This window comes from Phocoena sinus, chromosome 19, assembly GCF_008692025.1.
Source record: "Phocoena sinus isolate mPhoSin1 chromosome 19, mPhoSin1.pri, whole genome shotgun sequence".
NCBI classification, from domain to species: domain Eukaryota; kingdom Metazoa; phylum Chordata; class Mammalia; order Artiodactyla; family Phocoenidae; genus Phocoena; species Phocoena sinus.
Window position 1 is genome coordinate 46,554,488 of NC_045781.1, and position 21,680 is coordinate 46,576,167.

A 21,680-nucleotide genomic window follows, 5' to 3' on the forward strand; every position below is an offset into this window, starting at 1 on the left:
CCATTGCGGAGCACAGGCTCCAGACGCGCAGGCTCAGTGGCCATGGCTCACGGGCCCAGCCACTCCACAGCATGTGGGATCTTCCCGGACCGGGGTACGAACCCGTGTCCCCTGCATCGGCAGGCGGACGCTCAACCACTGCGCCACCAGGGAAGCCCTGTTTTAATCTTTTTAAAGAATTTTTTTTCCAATTAATTTTTTGCTCAAACTTGCTCATCTTAGGCCTGTCTCCGGTGGACTCGCATATTTACAACTAGTTGATCTCTTCCTTTATTCCTGCTTTTTGTTTCTTCCTTCCCCTGGGGAGTGATGCTCCATGGTTGGATTCCCAACAGCATCTAGGGAATGGAGGTTGGATTTCTGCTGCTTTGATGGCCTGATTCCAGGAGCTTGAGGGAGGATTGGCTCAGACAGGTCACCCTAACCTTTAGGCTGGGAGCTGGTCTCTCGAGCAGGGAGAGGCAGCAGGAGCAGGGGCCCCTCCATGTGGCCACAGTCTCGCCAACATCAGCTTGCCTCCGCTTTCATTTTTGCCTCTGCATCCTTGTGCAGGCGAATGCAGAGCCCACCTCTGCCGCACCTACTGAATGAGACTCTGAGTGTTGAGGACTTGGATCTGTGGTTTGATAAGTTCCATAGGTGGTTCTGATGTGGTGGCTTGGGAAGATATCCTGGGAAACTGTTTCACCCAGACTGAGCTGGCCTGAAGTTCTAGTTCCTACATTGGGCATTTGTTGCTGGAGCCTTAGAAAAGTCAACTAGAGTCTTAGCTGTGGTCTGATAAATTCCAAAAGAAACACCTCCCCTGTTGTGTACCAAGGCAGTTCGTGGGAGTGACGCCCCCTTATGCCCACCTCCAGGTATAAGCAGTGAGGGAGAGATGCTGTCTGCAGAGAATTTAAAAACAGTAACGAGGGAATTCCCTGGTAGTCCAGTGGTTAGGGCCTCGCGATTTCACTGTGAATGGCGTGGGTTTGATCCCTGGTCAGGGAACTAAGATCCCGCAAGCCCCGAGGCAGTGGCCAAAAAAAAAAACCAAACAGTAATAAAATCGAATAAAAAGATAGGGGTTGGTCTGATTTTTATCATCACTATACCCCAGCAAGTCTACACAACCTGGTCAGCGATCGAATAAATACTCCTTCCTGCTCAACCAGCCACACTCCCCAAACCCTTCTGTGCCTCCCTGGCCTCGACAAAGTCTGGTGAGTCGCCATCAGCAAGTAACACCTCATCTTTTTTGGTTTCTTTTCCAATGTGTTTATTTTTCAAAATATACAATTTATTTACACCTTTACTTCACAACGGTAGTTTGTATATTTATTCCAAAATCTTTAAATAACCCCGCAGTAAACAGTACAAATCACAGGATCGGTCAAACTGCTTCCCTTTAGCCTTTACACACATCGAGTTTTTTTTTTTTTTTTTTTTTTTTTTTTTTTTTTTTTTTTTTTAAATTAATTCATTTATTTATTTATATTTTTGGCTGTGTAGGGTCTTCGTTTCTGTGCGAGGGCTTTCTCTAGTTGCGGCGAGCGGGGGCCACTCTTCATCGCCGTGCACGGGCCTCTCACTGTCGTGGCCTCTCTTGTTGCGGAGCACAGGCTCCAGACACACAGGCTCAGTAGTTGTGGCTCACGGGCGCAGTTGCTCCGTGGCATGTGGGATCTTCCCAGACCAGGGCTCGAACCCGTGTCCCCTGCATTGGCAGGCAGATTCTCAACCACTGCGCCACCAGGGAAGCCCCACACATCGAGTTTTTAAAAAGTTTCAAGTAGTAACGGTTTGTGGGTAAGAAGGGAACAAAAATAAGACAAAAACGTTTTTACATAAGCTCGACATGTAGGATTAGAAAGGGCAATCTGAGCAGCTACTTGGTCTGGGGCCCGACTAAGGGTATTTATATAGTTTATAAATAAGACCCTCTTATGAGCAGCGAGGGTTTTGGTTATGAGGAAGAAAGGGTGGGAACCTCGTCCGCTGGGGTGGAAGGGGCTGGGAGATAAGGCACCGCATCAAGGCTTCTTCTCAGCTTAAGGAGGCACTGGCTGGAAGGGTCCTGAGTGAGGCGGGCAGGGGCCCACTTACGCCAGGTGGAGGTCGACAATGGCTGGGGACAGGATGGGGCTCCCATCCATGGAGAGGTCTCTTTAGCCTCCCTTGGGGAAAAGCTTTGTGATTCCGGAGGCAGAGAGATGGCTAGAGCAGCTGGTGCTTCCTAAAGAAAGGGGCGTGGGCTCCCTCCAGCCTTGAGACCCGCAACAGCTACTCTCGGCCCACCTGCACAGACAGGTGAGGGCCAGGCGTGTGGGTGCTGGATGTGTCAAAGCCTGAGGCACCTGGTGATGCAGCTGGCATTTGTCATTGGCAGGGGACAAAGGTGCTGCCCCAGGATTGGGGATGGCCTGTAGGAGGCTTCCTGCTTTCTCCTCTTCAGACAGTGCTCCATCCACCTCTGCATCCTCCAGTCCTCAGGAGAACAGCCTGAGCCACCACACACTCCCTGGCAACAGAAGGTGGGGAAGACGAGGGCCATGGCCCTGCAGACCCCGCTCTTCACTGTCAACACTGGCAGCTCCAGGGTGCTAAGACACAGGTGGGACACCAGCTGGTCCCAGGGGTCAGTTGCCTTCACTCCCCTAAGAAAGTCCCCACTGGCTGGGTCCTGAAGCAGTCCTGTGGGCTAAGGCACTGGGCGGGGGTGTGAGTGAAGAGGCTGGGATGCTCCAGGAGAGGGCTAGTCCCTGAGGGCCACTGGGCCACCAAGTGGACGTGACCCTCCTGTGCTGGGTCAGGAGGGCAGTCTCAGGGTTAGCCTCGGGCTTCAGGGTTTCCCCAGCACCCTCCACCAAGCCCAAGGACCGGACAAAGCCCGCACTGCCTGGTCAAGCAAACCTTCTTTGCAGGGTCTGGATGGGGGTGGACTGGGGTAGGGGCCACAGCGGGGCTGAGGGCAGGACAACAGGGCTGGGAGTTGTCACTGTATCTTCGGGTGGGGTTCTTCCAGAATAAGGGTGTGGAAAAAGTGATCCCAAAATTTAGTGCTGATGCCAAATCCTAGAGAGGGAGACAAATGGGGAGAAGATGAGGCATTCTTGAAGGAGTCAATCTGCTTGAAAGGGAGCCTAGCTGGGGCTAGCACGTGGGGAAGATTTCAACATCAGTCCCCGATGGCCTTTCCAACTCTCAGGGCCATTCTGGCAGGAGTCAAGAGCAGGGTACCAGTGTTTCTAGACTCCCAAGGATACCGTTGGAATAACCCCAAATTTCTTATCTGGCCTGGCTTCCTGGGAGAGCCTGGCTGCTGCCTGCCTCTTCCTCTCTCTGCCTCACACTCCAGCCGCCTCCTTCTCTTTGAAGATGCCAAGTTCATTCCTGCTTCAAGGCTTCGCACCTGTTGCTCCTGGGAGGCTCTTTCTCCAGACGTTGGATGCTGGCTTCTCCTAATTCAGGTCTCAGCTCTAATGACGTCTCTGCAGTGACACCTTCCTGGACCACTTTAGCTAGCATTCTGTTGTCCAGCAGGGTAGCCACTAGCCCACGTGACTTCTGAGCACTGGAAATGTGGCCTGAGCTATGGAGGGACTAGATTCCCAGTTTCATTTAATTTTAATTAACTTACATTTCAATGTAAAAAGCTATACTCGATTCAGTTACTGGAGAACTTTTAGGCACGTTTGGAGCAACTCATGTATGTGAATCTACTTTTTTGACTGTAAATTTTATAAACTCTAAATATGGATCAAGTATTTCCAATGAACGCTTAGCCCTTGAATGGCCACGGGCTTGTAAGTGCAAGATAACACACCGGATATCGAAGACTTAAGAGAAGGAAAGAATGTAAAATTTCTCATTAACAATTTTATTTTTTTTGGCCACGCCGCACGGCTTGAGGGATCCCAGTTCCCCAACCGGGGATCAAACCTGGGCCCACGGCAGGCTGAGTCCTCAGGCTGAAAGCTCTGAGTCCTAACCACTGGGCCTCCAGGGAATTCCCAATTTTTATATTGATCACACGTTGAAATGATAATATTTTGGTTGTATTTGGCTTCATAAACTATATTATTAAAATTAACTTCATTGGTTTAATTTTACTTGTTAATGTGGCTACTAGAAAATGTAAAATCCCATCTGTGACTCATATTCTTATTAAACAGTGTGGGTCCCCTCTCCTGCTGACATGGTTTCTCTAACATCACTTTGCTTTATTTTCTTTATGGCACTTATCACTGCCTGAAATGGTCTTTGCTATTTACTGGTCTCCTTGTTTGTCTGTCTCTGCACAGCCCCCTGCACCAGGGACTAGGATGGGAGTTCCACGCTTGCCTTGCTGACTGTGTATCCCCAGAACCGTGCCTGGCCCTGGCTAGAAGCTCAGGGGTAGCTGTCAAATAAGAAATGAACAAACGAGGAAGTGGGGAGGCACCAGCAGGTCCTCACCTGACTGCTGATGTGCAAAGTGGTGCTTGACGTGGTGGGCCTTCAGGTTGTACAGGTAGGAGCCCTTGTGCGGGGAGCCGAAGTGCAGATAGTAGTGGATCATGTCGTAGATGACGTAGCCCAGGAGGCCACCTGCAAACACGGTGCCCCCCACCGCCTCGGGCAGGATGAGCCGTAAGAACACGTAGAAGAAAGCTATCACCAGAGAGGCTGGCACAGGGGGGAAGACCAGGCGGGACTCGTCGAAGGGTGCCTGTGGATGGAGGGGCTCATGTGTCAGGACGCAGCCCGGGGCCCCAGGGCCTGACTGTGGTCACACACAGCATGTCGGCCCAGAGGTGCTCCCATGGGGGATGGGACAGTGCAGCCCAGACAGTCCAGGGCGGGTGTAGGCTTGGCACCCTCGGTGGCTTTGGGGAGGGTGGGCCACCAAGCCTAAAAGCCCTGGAGAGTCTGTCCCACCCCCAATTTCCAAGCCAGGATGGGACCTGGAAAACCGGCCAAGAAAACAGGGGTGGGTGTGATGTGGGCGGGATGCTCGCAGAGCAGAGTCCCTCTTTATGCTGAAGAGGCCCCTGTGGCTCTGGAATTTGCTCGGTGCTGGGGAGGAGGCCCAGCCGCCCACCCCAAGTACCAGGCGGGGCACCTGGACACGGCCCGAGGGTGATGAAGGTGCACACGGTAGACGATGCTGGAGGTGTTAACAGGCAGGTCCCCCACCCCAGGTGGCCTTCTTTTTTCCAAGGGGGTGTTGTCACAGTGAACCAGACAACAAAAGAACCTAGTCTTTGGCTCCGGAGCTTCACAAGTCAAGGGCCTGGCAGACAGGTAAGATTTTAGAGACTGTGTGAGTATTCTGAGGAGAGACCCTCTCTGGGCTGAAAGAGGAGAGAGAGAAATCAGGCGACAGAGAGCAATATACCGATGTGGGCCTCCCTCCCCTCTGACCAGGAGCAGCAGAACTTGCTGGCCATGTGCCAGAACACCAGCTCCAGGACAAAGAAGGAAGGAAGGGAGGGGGGAGGATGGAGACCCTGGGATAGGCCGAGAACAGCATGGTGCAGGGACAGAGAAGCAGCAGGGGGACACAACTTCCTCTGGGCAGACCTGGCTTCCAATCCCAGCTTCTGGGACCATGATGCTGCCCTTGAGGAGCCCCAGGGGGGTGGATGGCTGACAGCACAGACTCTGGATTCCACAGGGGACAACATCCAGGTGTGACCTTGGGTGAATTCCTTAGTTCCTTTATTTCCCCAAGCCTCAGTCTGCCAGTCTGTGGAATGGGGAGAACTGTAGCACCATCTTCAGAATGAAGCTCCACAAGGGCAGTGATTCTTGACTGTTTTGTTCAATGGTGTCTAGAACAGTGCCCGGCACATAGTGAGCACTTAAGTGAGCATTTACTGAACGAATGAATAAATGAAGGAATGAAGTTGTTGTGAGGACTAAAGTTGGACACACATGCTCACTCTGTCCATGCCCGGTGCAGCTTAGGACCCAGTCGCACCCAGTCACATTCCCCCTCGCTCTCAACCTGACTCCCACCAAGATGGGCAGCTCCCATGGGTGGGACCCGGGTGACAGCCTGTCCTGCTCACCTTGTGGTGCTGGCCGTGCAGGATGAAGTGCAGCACGATGAGGTAATAGCTGTCGTTGGGGGGCTTCATGTGGAACAGGAAGCGGTGGATGAGGTACTCTACTAGGCTCCAGAGGAGCAGCCCCAGCATGAAGAGGCCCGGGAACATGGACTCAGGCATGGCTACCGAATACTCTGCAGAGGGGCAGGAGAGAGGCAAGGTCAGGGCAGACAGCCCCAGGGCACAGCCGTGCCTGGTAGCTCCAGAGGTCCTGTCTCAAGGCCCCATCACCTTAGGAGCTGCTGCCCTTTGCCTGGCAGCTATGGGGCCCAGCCCCACTATTGAGGCCTTTGAATCAAAATGGGAAGGAGGCTGTGACGATCTATGCTGAGCTTAGGAGGAGTCCTCTCAGAGGACTGTTGATGTGGGGTATTACATGGATTTCCGATGTTGAACCACCCTTGCATTCTGGAATAAATCCTATTTGGTGGTGGTGTATAATCCTTTAATATGTTCTAGGATTCAGTTTTCTAGTGTTTCGTTGAGGACTGTTGCATCTATATTCATCAGTGATATTAGTTTGTAGTTTTCTTTCTTGTGGTGTCTTTGTCTGGCTTTGGTATTGGAGTAAGATTTGGCTAGACATCTGAGATCTTCCTTAAAGCGACTGTAAGAGGAACAGCTATGGCCAGCACTGGACCTTTACCTGGTGCTATGGTCGGAACATGTTCCCTCAAATTCATATGTTGAAACCTAACCCCCAAGGTGATGGGAGGTGATTAGGTCATGGGTGAATAGGACTAATTCCCTCATAAAAGAGGCTCGAGAGAACTCTTCCCCTTTCTGCCGTGTGAGGATACAATGAGTCTTTGACCTAGAAGAGGGCCCTCACCTGACCATGCTGACACCCTGATCTGGGACTTCCAGCCTCCAGAATCGTGAGGAATTCATTTCTGTTGTTTACAAGCCACCCAGTCTGTGATGTTTTGTTATAGAAGACTGAACGGACAAGGAAAAAGTGACCTTGCCCCAGCAGCATGGAGGAGAGGAAGGGGCGATTCTGATGAAGCCAGCAGAGCTGGGGGGCTATTGGTGGAAGATGTTAACCGCCAGGGACTGGGGGGCCAGGAGGGCCAGGAAAACCCAAGGAGAGATGGGTTCATGAACAATACTTCAAATCATAGCATATGAGGAAGATGCGAAAAACCTGAAGATGATTAGCCCAGAGACCAGAAGACTGGAGAGATGTAATTATGAAGTGTGAGGTTCCCCATGCCCAGCCCTCGGAGGACAGCCTGCAGTCCTTCCGGCTCTCGTTTCCTTTCTCTACTTCATCCATTCTTCGACTTCACCAACACTTCAGCTCTTGTCACAGTTTTCTTCATGTCTATGCTCACCCTCTTAGCTCTACTTCTTTTCTCCACAAGCTATTGCTTTGGCTATACTGGCTGTCTCTTTTAAAAAGGAGCAGCTTTACTGAAATATAACTCACATAACTTACAATTCACCCATTTCAAGTGTACAATTCAATGGTTTTTAGTATACTCAGAGTTGTACAACCATCACCACAATTTTAGAACATTTTTATCACCCCAGAAAGAAACCTATTACCCATTAGCAGTCACTACTCATTTCCTCCAACCCCTGACATTTCCCAGAGCCAGGAATCCCCTAATCTACTTTCTGTCTATTGCATCTGCCTATTCCGTATATTTCGTATCAATGGACTCATACAGTATGTGGTCTTTTGTGACTGGCTTCTTTTACTTACAATGTTTTCAAGGTTCATCCACGTTGTAGCGTGTATCAGAACTTCATTCCTTTTTAAGGCTGAATAATATTCCTTATTAATATGGATGCACCACATTTGTTTATCCACTCCTCAGTTGATGGACAGCTGGGTTGTTTCTACTTTTTGGCTATTATGAATAATGCTGCTATGAACATTCATGTGCGATTTTTTCTATGTGGACGTATGTTTTCAGTTGCCTTGGGTACATGCCTAGGAGTAGAATTGCTGGCACCTACTGCAACTATGTTTAACTTTTGGGGAAACTACCAAACTGTTTTCTAAAGCTAGCCATTCTCTTTTTTTTTTTTTTTTTTTTTTTTGCTGTACGCGGGCCTCTCACTGTTGTGGCCTCTCCCGTTGCGGAGCACAGGCTCCGGACGCGCAGGCTCAGCGGCCATGGCTCACGGGCCCAGCCGCTCCGCGGCATATGGGATCTTACCGGACCGGGGCACGAACCTGTGTCCCCTGCATCGGCAGGCGGACTCCCAACCACTGCGCCACCAGGGAAGCCCGACCACTCTATTTTTGAATCTGTAACCCCGTAAGTTCCCATCCTGAGGTTTATGAATACCCAGAGTCCTTGGTCGGATTGCAGAGTGAACCTGCTAACATGGTATCCCAAACGATGCATCTGTGTGCATCTTTCTGGGGGTTGAGTCCACAAATTTTCAGATCCTCAAAGGAACTGGAACCAACAAGGTCTGAACACACAGCTCCACTCCCTGCCTGCTGGGATACTTGGCTTTCCTCCTCTTCTCTAGATGCCCTTTGTCAGGCTCCATCGTGGAAACTGCCTCTGTCCCCAGGGTCAAAACCTTGACCCTCCCCTCTTATATGCTCTCTGTTTGATCTAGGATGTCAGCCGCACCTGCCTGCTGACAAGCCCCAGATCTATGCCTCCAGCTCAGCCCCGGACGGCCACTTGCTACTGGGCATCTCCATGCAGCTGTCCACAGCCCCGCCTCCAAGGTCAGCAGCTTCCAAATGAAGCCAATCATCTTCTTCTTCCTTCCTGCCCACCCTGTCACCCCAGGCTGCACCTCAGTGCGGGGGTTAATGACTTCCACACATTACCTAAGGCTCAACTTATTCCTGTCTCCCGTGTCCAACCTGTCACCAAGCTCTGTCAGCTGCCTCTCTTTAATATCTTCTGGCAAAGTAAAAAAAAAGCCAGACACAAAAGACCACATTCTGTAGGAGTCTATTTATATGGCATGTCCAGAATAGGCAAATGTAGAGAGACAGAAGTAGACTGGTGGTTGCCAGGGGCTGGACGAGGGGGGAATGGGGAGCTTCTGTGCGGGTGGGGTTTCCTTTTGGGGTGATGAAAACCTTCTGGAACTAGACAAAAGTGGTGGTGGTACAACATTGTGAACGTACTAAATGCCACTGAATTGTTCTCTTCAGAATGGTTCATTTTATGTTATATGTATCTCACCTCAATTTAAAAAAGAATCTCTTGGGTCAGTTCACTGCTCTGACGCTCCCACTACCTCATCACCTGGTGGCTGCATCAGCTTCCTACTCCAACTCTCCGCCCCTACATGCTGTTAAAACCCTCCTGTGGTGCCTCGTTCTCTCTAGGTAAAGTCCAAACCCCTAGCCTGGCACTCGAGCTCCCTTGAGACCCAGCCCTGCCAAACACATCCCTGCCTCACTGCCCCATCACCCTGTACGGAGGCCAAACCGAACCACCTGTGGCTCCTGAGATGCCCGCGTTCCCCACCCACACATATCTTTTCCTTTGCTGGAATTCCCTCCCTCCCCTCCTTACCCCACGTGTCTCCTCCTGTGAGAAGCCTCTGCAGACACCCTTTGCCCCCACCTGGGCCGGGTTTGAGGCCTGCCACATCATCCTTCATCAGGTTGAGCTATGGCTGCCGTTTTACTCACTTGTCCCCACCAGGTTGTGAGCATTTTATGGGCAGAGTGGGTATTTTGTTCTGTATCTCCTGTGCTTAACACAGCAGGTGCTCAGACACTCGTGGGAGATTCATGGGCCAGCCCAAGTCTCTCTGGAGGGCTAGACAAAGATGAGATTTGACCCGTACTGCTCTAAGGGCAGAACAGGGGCAGCCTCTGGTTCTGTTTAAGAAAGCACTTCTGAAGGACTGTGCCCAGCGTGAATGACCACAGGGAACTAGGGAGTAAGGAGAGAGCCCAGGAAGGTGAGGAGGAGACGTGACTTTCCTGCTCTGTGGACCAGATATCAGGCCCAGGGCCGTTCTGATAGACGGTTCCAAATGAGTCTCTAAGCTAAGGAAGGATTTTTCACACCTTGCCTGGAAAGTAACACAACGCAGCTAAGGTTCAATCCCCAAAGGACCCAGCCAATCTTTCTGAAATCAGGCGTTGAGCTGGTCTGACATCGCTCATCAGTGGGGCCTGCTGTGTCCACATCTGGCATGAGACACATGCCTGACAGCACTCCCTGTCGGTAGCCATCCAGCCCTGGCTGGGCTGCTCTGGTTGGCCAGGTCCCACTTCGAGGGAAGGCTGGACACCTCTGGGGTCTTTCAGGACACTCTGGTGAAGTGCAGGGAGCCTGGGCTTTGGATTTGCAGACCGGGGTTCAGATCCCAGCTCTGTACCATCTACGTGTTTTCTCAACAGTAAAATATCCTACCACTTGTGAAGGGCTGTTGCTAAGACAGAGGGAATATAACACCTGATTATGTGATAAATATATATCTTATATATAAGAATAATATACTGTATATTAATACTTATCATAATAATATAATATGCCTCATATATAACAAGAAGCTACTATAATTTTTAAATATAATGAGTCAAAGTACATCTAAGTTCCACACAGTCCTCCTTGTGCTGTGTTTTCTCAGTTCTCCTTGCAGGGCTCTGGAGGATCCCTGGTTGGGGGAGAAGGAGTTTCCCAGCTCCCCCACCCCAGAGTGCAGGAGCCCTTCCTCGCTGTGTAGCTCTCTTGTCAGCAGGGAAGGGACTGGACATACAGAAGCATTCCCTGGCCACAGACTTTGGTCTTGACCTTTGCTGGGGCTCCCACCACAATTGCATGGAGGCCTGAATCCTTGCCTAGGACGCTGCTCTGCACTCACTCTAACGTGCCTCCAGGAACTGCGCTGGGGGCCAGCCTGGATGTGCAGAAGCCCTCTACTTTCCAAAGCATTTTCACACATGCACCTAGGAATTTCAGCCTTGCACTGGTGTCTCCATGCAGCTTCCACTGTTCCTTGGCACCCTGAGTCTCCTGCATTTACTCCAGTGCACCCTTTGTCCAGCAGCTGTGCTGGGACCCTGCTGAGTTTCCACTCGCCTTGCTTTGTGGCTCTATTTTTTTCTGCCTGTGGCCTGTGCCTTGCCTGATGAGCTGCAGGTGAGGGAGGCGTGTGCGGCTCTCATGCCACCATCGCTGGCATCATGGTCACAGCCCCATTAACCCCCTACACTAGACCTTTATTAGACAGCACATTTCAGCTCTCTGCAGAGGCCCGTGGTTCTGATGAAGCCATCGAATCACCCTCCCTGCCTCGCAGAAAAGTCCCCTCCTATAGGTCAAGTCTCCGCCCGCCCCCTCACCCCAGCATCACCCCCGTCAGCCCATCAGGCCGGAGCTGGTACCGAGTGGCATCTCTGGAGGAATCCTGCAAAGGGACCTGGGCCAAAGCTCTGGCATCCCACTCCCCCTCTGGCCCCAGCCCTGGCGGCCCTGCCACTGTTGGTGATTGTTAGGGGAGCGCCCGGCAGACAGTGGGTGATTCAGTGAGCAGGACGTCTCAGCAACAAGCCCTGTGCTGTGCCTGAGCTATTCAGCGTGGGCAGAAAAGGGTAACCTTGGCTCGAGGGGTGCACACATTAACCCTGGGGGACCGGGAGCAGCCTGGGCTCTGGGGAACTTCCTGCAGCTGGCTCAGCACCTCCCCATCCTGGACCAGGTGGGAAAACTGGGGCTCCAGGTGCTGTGGCTGTGGCCCCTCTCATCCAAACCATTCAGCCCTCAACTTCTGCTCCTGGGGGAGGCGGGCAGGAGACAGCCTCGGAGTGTGGAGAGAAGGAGCCTCTGTCTGGCAGCGACAGGGGTTCAGAGGCTCACAGTTGGGAACATGACATGTGATCAGGAGAGGAAAGCCCACCTGAGCTATTCCCAGCACCCCTCTCCCACCTGTCCCCCTACCCGGCCTCTGTCTGAGCCATTTGCCATGGGCAAGCACTTCCCCAAGACAGGTTCTGCCAGGACGGACAGATTACCTGGGCAGGTGACATTACCTGGAGACCAAAGGTAGGTGATGAACTTGGGAGGCAGGCTGGCAGAAGAGGCCCAAACCTGTGGCTGCCCTGAGAGACTCAGCCTCACAGGCTCTTTGAAAGTCACCCCATGTCAGCCCTTCTCTCTGTCCCCTGCCCACCTGGGTGGCACCTAGCATCTACATCCCAGCCACGTGACCCTGAATTGCTCACTTGACTTCCTGAGGTTCCATTTCCTTATCTCTAAAGGGGTGTACCTTTCTTGTGGGGCTGTTGGGAGGGTTAAATGAGATGGTCCCTGGAAAGCACCAGGCATGTGATAAGTGCTCAGTAGAGGTTAGTGGGTTGCTACTCTGAGTCAGGGCTTCTGCCGCCGGGCCTTTGCCCTGGGGGACATTCTAGGACACTCTGGGATCCTTCTCTCCCAGGCTCTAATCTGTGTTCTGTTCGTGAACCATTCCAAGTTCAGCTCCCTGCTGTGCCACCTGGTGAAATGACTTCATTTACCTGTGGTGAAGGACGTGAAGAGTCGGACGTTGCCCTGGGCGAGGGTTCGGTAGTAGGACCAACTGAGATACAGCATCAGGGGAACCCAGATGATAGGGACACTGTACCTGCAGGAAGGTCGTCAGGGTGAGAGATATACATGCACAGAAGCTCGAGAGGGTCCAACTTCCCTAGAGACACACCTCTCAACTAGAGGGGGATGAGATGATACCAAAGCATGTGCACAAAGCATATGGAGACCTGTGGTCCAGGGGACACTGATGTGGGGGATGGGGAGGGGAGGAGGAGAAAAGAAGAGAGAAGCTGTGAGTCTGTCTCAGTCTCTGAGATGAATTACTGGCAGGAAAAAAAAAAAAAAGTCCTTCTGGCTAACAGTGCAGCTAGATAGGTGCTGACCTCTTGTGGCAGAGGGGCTAATTGCAGGCAAAATAGTCTGCCATGGTCAGGGAAGGCTAGAAACCCCTCACAGGAGTCTGGAATAGAACAGAAGTGACATTCAAAGTGGTTTCTGGCTACATGTTCGATTGTCACTCAGTGGACAAAATCATGCATACGAATGGATTATGCCTATGGCATGTTCCACTATTGCCAAGAGCTTACAGTATAGCTCTGGGCTCCAGGGAGGGATCCATTTGACCCTTCCTCTTTGCATCTGACTGACACCATCAGGAGAGAGGGATAGCCCACCATGGTCCGAGAGCAGGGCTCACCAGACAGTCTTGCTGAGGGCCTCGACGAGATCTGAGTGGAAGAGGCGGATGGGCCTGGTCACCGGCTGGTGGACCCACTCATCGTACTTCTCTCCCAAGTGGCCTACCTGCCACAGTAGGGGCTTCTGCCAGTCTACCAGGTCCTGCAAGAGATAAAGTCAAGTGGACACTTGAAATTCACACCTGTGCATATTTGTTCTCCCATCTCCTGGTTACAGCATCCTACTCCCCAGCCCCACCTCAGCTTATGTGGTCTGTATGGAGCTACCAACCCTCCTGCTCCAGTGCTTGGGGACTAACTGTTCATCCCAACCCGAGGGCCACAGAAATGGGATCCAGGATAGGCCCATGGCCTACGCTGGTGCAATGAGCCATCGGACAACCCTCTCCTCTTGCTGGGATTGCTAGGTTGGCAGGGCATGACCCTGGAGTTGCCAGTGAAGGCTGCCTGAGGATGAAGTCAACACAGAGGATGCCCAAGCCCGGAGCTGGAGACACTGAATCCTGGTGATGACATCTGAGTGCCTAGATTCAGCCATGCATGAAGCTTGAAGTCTTAACCAGGATTCTTTAGGTATAGGAGCCAATACATTCTGTACTAGGAATCAAGTAGGCCCTTTCTCTTCCAACAAGGGCTTTCTTCTTTTTTTTTTGTGGCTGCACTGGGTCTTCGTTGATGTGCACAGGCTTTTCTTTAGTTGCGGTGAGTGGGAGCTATTCTTCATTGCAGTGTGTGGGCTTCTCATTGCAGTGGCTTCTCTTGTTGTGGAGCACAGGCTCTAGGGGCGTGGGCTTCAGTAGTTGCAGCACACAGGCCCCAGAGCACGAGGGCTTCAGTAGTTGTGGTGTGTGGGCTCAGTGGTTGCAGCTCACAGGCTCTAGAGCGTGCACTCAGTAGTTGGTGGCGCATGGGCTTAGTTGCCTCGAGGCATGTGGGATCTTCTCAGATCGAACCAACGTTCCCTGCATTGGCAGGCAGATTCTTTTTTTTTCTTTAATTTATTTATGTGTTTTTATTTATTTATTTTTGGCTGCATTGGGTCTTTGTTGCTGTGTGCAGGCTTTCTCTAGTTGCTGCGAGGAGGGGCTACTCTTCATTGTGGTGCGTGGGCTTCTCATTGCAGTGGCTTCTCTTGTTGCAGAGCATGGGCTCTAGGCACGTGGGCTTCAGTAGTTGTGGCACACGAGCTCAGCAGTTGTGGCATGCGGGCTCTAGAGCACAGGCTCAGTAGTTGTGGCGCACAGGCTCAGTTGCTTTGTGGCATGTGGGATCATCCCGGACCAGGGCTCGAATCCGTGTCTCCTGCACTGGCAGGTGGATTCTTAACCACTGCCCCACCAGAGAAGTCCAAGGGCTTTCTTCTTAGTGGTGGCCTGTGTAATTCATTCATTCACCCATTCAAACAATCATTCGTTCAGCACTTTGCTTGACATATATCTATATTTCTATGTTAGTTGCTGGGAAGAATAAACAACAATATAAGAGACCATCTTTGCTTCACATAGCTTAGTGCTGAAGCACAGTTCAGACTCTAGAGACAGGCTCTATCACTTACTGTGTGACCTTGGGGAAATTACTTGACCTCTCTGAGCCCCAGTTTACCTAGCTATGAAATGGAAGTAATAATAATGGTACCCACATAAAGTACTCAGCAAGGTGAGACATGCCAGGCAAGAAAACTTAATGGTGATACAGGCAGGCTGAGGTTGGGAGGCAGAATGATTGGTACAAACGCCCGGGTCTAGGGTAGGAGAGGAGGGCTTTGCCACAGAACCTAGGATTTGGGTTGAGCTCATACAATAGGGAATACTTGGGAAGGGGGAGAAGGGAAAGGAGGTGGGGAGAGAGTACGGGCATAGATGTGGAGTTGAGAATGATTGTGGCCCATTTGATTCCTTGACATTGGTCTGTGGGGCAGTAGAAAGAGATCTTCTGAGGGCTTTAGATGACAGAACACCCAGTATCAGGCCCAGGAGTTGTCACTTCATCTTCCAGGCTGGCTGTCTCCAAGGTAGGGATGTATGTGTACCCCAGGGATACTCACAGGCTGATCTCCAGAGGTGAGGAGAAAATATTAGAGACTCTTTTTGATATATTTCTTTCATATATAAACCATATTTGAATGTTTTCTAATGTACATAATACAAGAGTACATTAGCTCGCACAAATAATTTGTAGATAATTTAAATGGACATATAATGGAGAATGTGCTCAAAACGTTTTAGTTAATAGGGATGCAAGGTCAAAAAAGTTTGGAGGCTGCAGAAGCCCTTGAAGACAATGGGAAGCCCTTGAAGATTTCTGATGAGTCGGTGTATTGAAGATTAATCTAGACCAAAATCAGTAAAGAAAAATGACCTTGGAGTCAGGTGACCACCTTCCAAGCCTGACTCTGCCTTTTATCAGCTGTGGGATCCTGGGCAAGTGCCTTTACCTCTCAGAGCCTCTCGGCTCTCTCATCTGTAAAGCCGGGTGTGCCTGGACCCACCACCCACAATAGGAGAGAGGGCGCCATGTGCCCAGTGTCTGGTACTCAGTGGGTGTCAATGAACATCCAATGCAGGGCATTTGGTGGCCACTGTGGGTGACAGGGACGTGGTGTCAGGAAATGAGGGCTAACAGTCACAGAGCACTGGTTATGTGCCAAGCATGTTTCTAAACACCTGACGTGAGTTAAATCCTGTGATCCTCACTGTACCCATAACTAGGTGGGTACTTTTATTGTTGTCGTTTGCAGATGAGGAAATTGAAGGTGAGTAACTTGCCCAAGGCTGTCCAGTTAAGACATTTTTGATGAATTGGCCTCTTTATTATTGGGAAACAGTCCCTGGTAACACTCCTTGTCCTGAAGTCCACTTTGTCTGATTTTAGCAAGGCTTCCTTATACTTGGTGTTTGCATGGTCTTTCTTTCCCCACCCTTTTAATTTCACCTTGCACACGCCTTTAAATTTAAAGTGCATCTCTTGCAGACAGTGTATAGTTGGGTCTTGCTTTTCGATCTAGTCAGACACGCTCTGCCTTTTAATTGGAGTATTCAGTCCATTTACATTTAATGTTGTCTTGCTATTTGCTTTCTGTTTGCCTCCTCTGTTCTTCCCTTCTTGACTTGTTTGTGTTGATCAAGAATTTAAACTATTCTATATTATCTGCTCTGTTGGCATTTTAGCTATGCCTTTTTGTATATTTCTTAGTTACTGTTCAAAGGATGATAATATGCATCCATAGCTTATCACCATCTATCTCAAGTGAAAGCCCTGGTTTTTACGTGTTCCACTTTTGCATGTTACACATGACACTTAATTCAGACTCAGCTACCTTAGACAAGGAACGTTTCCAGCTGCGGCACAGGTATGTGAACAGGCAGGCCTCTCTGTCAGCCAAGCAGTGGTTTGGGAAATTTTTTTCTGTTGATCCGTTTTGCCCTTATTTTGTAAAGCGAACAGAAAACAGCACGGGATTCATAAGCTTGATTCAGTTGAGACCCAGGAGGAAACGTCTAGGTCTAGCACCAAGCAGGGATTCCAGCCTGAATCTAACACCCTGTTGTGAAGGGAACAGAACAGACGGACAGAGAATGTATGGAGAAGCAGGAGTCAGATGGCCGGAGAGCTGCTTGTTTACAGGCATGATGGAAACAGAGCCAGCCTCTCCTCCCAGACACAAGCATCTCTCATTTGATGGCCTGTTGCCCACTGGATCTTTGGACATGACTTGGGTTCCTCCCTGGCTAGACCAGTGGGCACTGGCCACTGTACAAAGGGCGGACTTGCTGTCTTGAGTTGGTCCTAAGGGTCCTCTGACCTGCTGGCTGGCCTTGGAGGGCCTGGAACCTGGGCTCTGTGTCTAGCCCCCCGTGCATTTCTGCAAGGTAGCCCTCACTGGTGCCCAGGAAGGGCCACTTCACCCTGGGGGATGAAGGACCACGGCGGAGGAATCCCAAGAAGCTCACTTTCCTGTCTGCAAACATCGCCCTCAGTCCTCAAAGGCTGACACCTGCACTCTCCCTGCTGGCAGTGCTGCTACGCCAGGGGCAGTAAAGCTACCCTTCCACATTAAGTGTAGAAATGCAGCTTGGCTGACTTCCTCTCCACTTTGAGAAGGAGGACACTGAGGCCAGGAGGGGTCAGGTGACTCTTCAGATAGGGCTGGTTGGTCCTGTAGTAGGAGCCTCCCTTCCCGCCCCCCCCCCAAGCTCGTAACATCCTCCACACAATCTCCCAGGAGCTGGGACATTCACCATGGGCTCCACCCTGGTTCAGACAGTACATGCACACACAGGGTGTCTCTTCTCAATTCTCTTCCAGTTGTGCTCACTGATGAGAAAGTCTCAGGTGGGTGCTAATTCAACACCTCTCGCTTGCTGGTCATTTCCAACATGGCAACTGGCTGAGAAGGGGTATGGCAAGAGATGATGGCTCGGATCCAATGAGGTGGGAAGGGGCTCAGGATAAATTTCACTTCCTACTCTACCTGGCCGGGACCGCTTGGCCCCTTAATCCTCCCACATAAACGGCTCTCTTCCTCCAGAGCTGGTGCCTGCTTCTGGCCCTCTCCCACCCCTACTTCCTAAGGCTCAGGGGAGACAGGGAAGGCATCAGCAAAGGTCTGCGGGCCTCGGAAGGAGGCTGGGTGGGGGAAGGAGGGGGGAACAGCCCACTGATCAGGCCTCCAGTTCCCAGGCATCTGGGGGTTTCCGTTGCTACCCTCACGATAGCAAATCCTCCTTTTACAGCTGTGGAACCTGATGCTCAGAGAGGGCAAGTGATTCACTCAGGGTCACCCAGCTAAAGCCAGACTGCATGGATGAGGGTAAGGATATGTCCAGAAACTGCTCTTGAGTGCACTTGTTGAGGGTGGGGGGGGGCGGGCTTGAGTGAACTCAAAGACCCAGAGCAACAGGCCAAGTCCCAGGGAGCACACGTGTAAGTCGTGTAAGTCGGGGTGAGTTTGGCCCAAGCACCTGGTGTCCCATTCCCCTCCCCCATGCAGCTCTGTCCCTGCCCTAACGGGAGGGAGGGGAGGGAGTCTCCCCGGGCTATGCCAGGAATGCAGCTGCAGCAGGGCCAGCGGGGTGGGGTGGGGGGGGGGGAAAGGGCAGCCTGCTGCCCAGAGGGTGGGTGGAAGGGCGCTGCCAGGGTGGGGAGGGGGCCTCTTTTCTCGCCCCACCCATTCTCCAGAGGCCCCTCCTCCTGGGCAGCACAGGGGCCAGGTGGCACATAACTCTTTCCAGGGGCAGCCCCAGCTCAGGAGTGGGAATCTGCTCATCCCCAGACAGAGCGAGGGACAAATGTGGGGAGAGGGGGCAGCTGCTCTCTGTCAGCAGCTCCTCCCACCATCGCAGCTGTGAGCTGAGGCGATTGTTGAAAGAAATGTGTACCCAAACCCCAGAGCTCACAGCTCTAGGGCAGCTTTCTGGGCCAGGGTGGTGGGGGAGGGGCTTCCCACCAGCAGGAGCGGGGGCGGGGCGGGGGACGGTGCCCAGGGAAGGACGAGAATTCCAACCACTGTTTCTGTATCCTTGTAACAGGCCCCCGGGCTCAGACTTCAGGTCCAATATTCTTGGAAGCTAGAATTTTAAGAGTTGGGGCCTCTGATGAGCTCATTTGACAGATGAGGAGACTTAGGCTAGATGCTCAGCTACATATGCTGCACCTCAGCCGCCCAGCTCCGAAGCCCGAGGTCCTAACCACAAGGCCAGGAGGCCCGCTCTCAGCTGGCTCAGGACCCCCACGGCAGTGGGTTCTCTCGCACAGAGTCTGTGAGGGATCCAGCAGGGGTGTCTAGTGCAGCGGCTCTTGGTGGCCTTGCAGGGGTGAATGCAGGCCTATGCCCTGAGGTCTAACTGGGGGCTCCCAGCTGGACAAGCTCAAGTCCACAGGGGCGTGTTCTGCCTCCCCTGCCCGTGCCCTATAACCTTCCCGTACCCAGAGGAGGTGGCCTCATGCTCCCCGCTGCGAAGGTCCAGGGGATGAGAGTGACAGGGAGCGGGGGGGTCGAATGGGCCAAGGCCCAGGGAGAGAGGAAGGATGGCATGCTGTGCAGAAAGCCAGTACCACTGCAGTCCTGCCCCGGGTGCCCGGCCCAAGGCCAGGCGGGGTGGTCTTTCACTGGCAGCTCACTTTCCGATACCTCACACAATACAGGGCAGGAATAATTTCCTCCTTCTTCTTGATGGAGAAACAGGCCGCAACTGCCTGTGGTCACCCAGTGGCACCTCCTGCCCCCCAGCCAGCCTGCCTGGTGTCTCCCCGAGGGGTATTTTTTGAGCATAGCTGAGCTCTTTAGAAGAGGGGCCCAGACCTCCGGGCAAGGGGATGAGCAGGGAGGAAACTTGAGAGGCTCTTTGCCAGGAGGACAATCCTGGGGACCCCCTGTGGATCCCTCTGCAGCCAGACCCTCCATACCCCTACTGTGGGGCGGGCCAAAGGGAGAAGGGAGGCTCAAGGGGGCCCCAGGTGACTGGGGGGCAGAGTCCTGGGGAGGAAGCCAGCACCCATGGTGTCGAGGTCGGCCCTGTCCCAGGGGCGGCTGCCCGAGGGGCACTGGTTCCCATCCAGGTGTTACTTGCCCAGGTTCTCAGTGACTTATGTGAGGGTTGTGAAAGGGTAAAACTCACTGGGCAAAATCAACATCTTTGCCAGGCAGCTCCTGATGCCAAGGGGTGTGTGTGTGTGTGTAGGCGCAGGGAGGTTGGGGAGCTGCAGTTTGCTCTGTGACACCTGTTGGCGGCCTCCAGGAGCCTGAGGGAAGCAGGATGCAGAGAGGAGGTGCCAAGTTTTGAAGACACCTCCCTGAGTACCTGCTCGGCCTCCTCCCTGCCTTCTGCCACACACCCCTCCCAGTCACAGGCCTCAACGTCATATTCTTGGCCAGCCACCAGGGTGGAAGGGCTCCAGGACACATGGAGGGGGCAGGGCAGGGGGCTCAGCTGTGATCCCCTCCGCTAACCAGCAGAGTGACTTTGACCTTGGGCTGAAGAACTTCCTCATTAGTTAAATCAGGATCACTATCGCCTTGTGTTGTTGATAAAAGATAGTATCATTAAAGTGCTTAGCCTAAAGCTCTTATCCTGTGTTTGGCACAGGGTAAGAGCTCAATGAACGCAGAGTTAATCCAGTTTTAACTCCCGTTAACTGTCCTGTTAGCTGTCCAGGGGGATCTGGGCAGGGGGTTCTGCAAACCCCTCAAATCACACTAGTTCAATCTGGTTCCCAGGACCCTGGCCCCCTAATGGGAAGCCCTGCCAAGGACACAGTGAAGGAGCAAAAGAGGTCGTGGGACAAATGGAACTGGTGTGCCCAGAATTCTGCCAGGAGCAGTGGGCGCTCTGTCTACCTCTACTGGGGTAGCTTCCGAGCTGGCTGGGTTCCAGGAAACAGGGAGAGACATGTAGGGCGTAGTGTGGGGTAAGGAGATACAACCTGGTTTCTTGTCCCACAAGGAAACTTGGGTCCTGCCCAAGAGGTGATGCAAGGTATGATTCAGAAATTGTTCCAATAAAATCCCATGCAGAGCTCGAGAGTCAGATGATACTGCACCTCTAAGCAGGGCGGGGCCCCCTGGGCTTGCTTCCTGGCCTTTTCTCCTGTCTTTTCAGAACCCTCCGCCCTCCACTCTCTGCCCCAGCACCCCCGTCCCAGTTTCCCTCACTCTTTCCAGCATGGCTGACTCTGTCCCCCAGCTTCTAGGACCAGGGAGGCTGGGCCATGGTAACCAAGACTCCCTTCCTTAGCAGCACCTAGAGGGGCTTCCCGTGAATGCAAAACATGAAGGGTTACCTTTGGCAAGTCCACCCCAGGCCCCGGACCCCCAGCTGAGACAAAGCTGCTGCCTCTTGGCCTTTCTCTAGAGCTCCTCAAGGTCCAGACCCTGGCCTGGGTCAGAAACAGACGGGGGGTCTCCCAGCCTCTCGTCTCCCCGCAAAGGGGCTGGGACTGACCACGTGGTAGATGAATAAAAAAGGAGAAAAAAGCAAGGAAAGCACTGTCCGCTCTCCCTGGGAAGTGAGTTCCTCGAGCTGGGTCTTCTCAGGGCCTGGGGGAGGCATGAAGCTGACCCCCCATTGCTCCCAGTGGGTCTCCACACCGCCTCTTGGGCCAGGCCTTGCCCCTCTCTCTCAGCCCAGGGACAAAGGAAGAGGGAGAGGAGGAAGAGAGAGAGAGTGTGCGTGAGAGAGAGAATGACAGAGGCGGGGAAGGTGAGTCAGGTATGACCAGGATGTGCTGGAGAGGAGCCTGGGCGGGGCCCGGGGAGGAGAGGGAGGGGAGGTCTCTCTTCCCCTTGGGTAGGGGCGGGGTGGATGGCGGAACAGGCCTGGGGGACTTGATCCCTCTGCCTTGTGGCCAGGGCAGCCCAGGGAAACTGGGAGGACCCCTCCCCTGAGCAGTGATCTGCCAGTCCCCAGCCAGGCTCAGGTGACAGTCCCCTC

General features: G+C 52.7%; 1 protein-coding gene across 1 annotated transcript in view; it reads right to left on the minus strand.

Annotated features, from left to right (window-relative positions):
• Window positions 1–1,752: 1,752 nt before the first annotated feature.
• The window catches only part of FA2H (fatty acid 2-hydroxylase), a 52,612-nt gene continuing 32,684 nt past the window's right edge, over window positions 1,753–21,680 (minus strand). Inside the window, exons 4-8 of the mRNA XM_032614797.1 lie at window positions 13,251–13,393; window positions 12,541–12,647; window positions 6,039–6,211; window positions 4,441–4,693; window positions 1,753–3,057 (exon numbers count right to left, since the gene is read on the minus strand). Coding sequence (XP_032470688.1) covers window positions 2,978–3,057; window positions 4,441–4,693; window positions 6,039–6,211; window positions 12,541–12,647; window positions 13,251–13,393 — 756 coding nt within the window. The 3' untranslated portion in view covers window positions 1,753–2,977. The remainder of the gene's footprint in view (window positions 3,058–4,440; window positions 4,694–6,038; window positions 6,212–12,540; window positions 12,648–13,250; window positions 13,394–21,680) is intronic.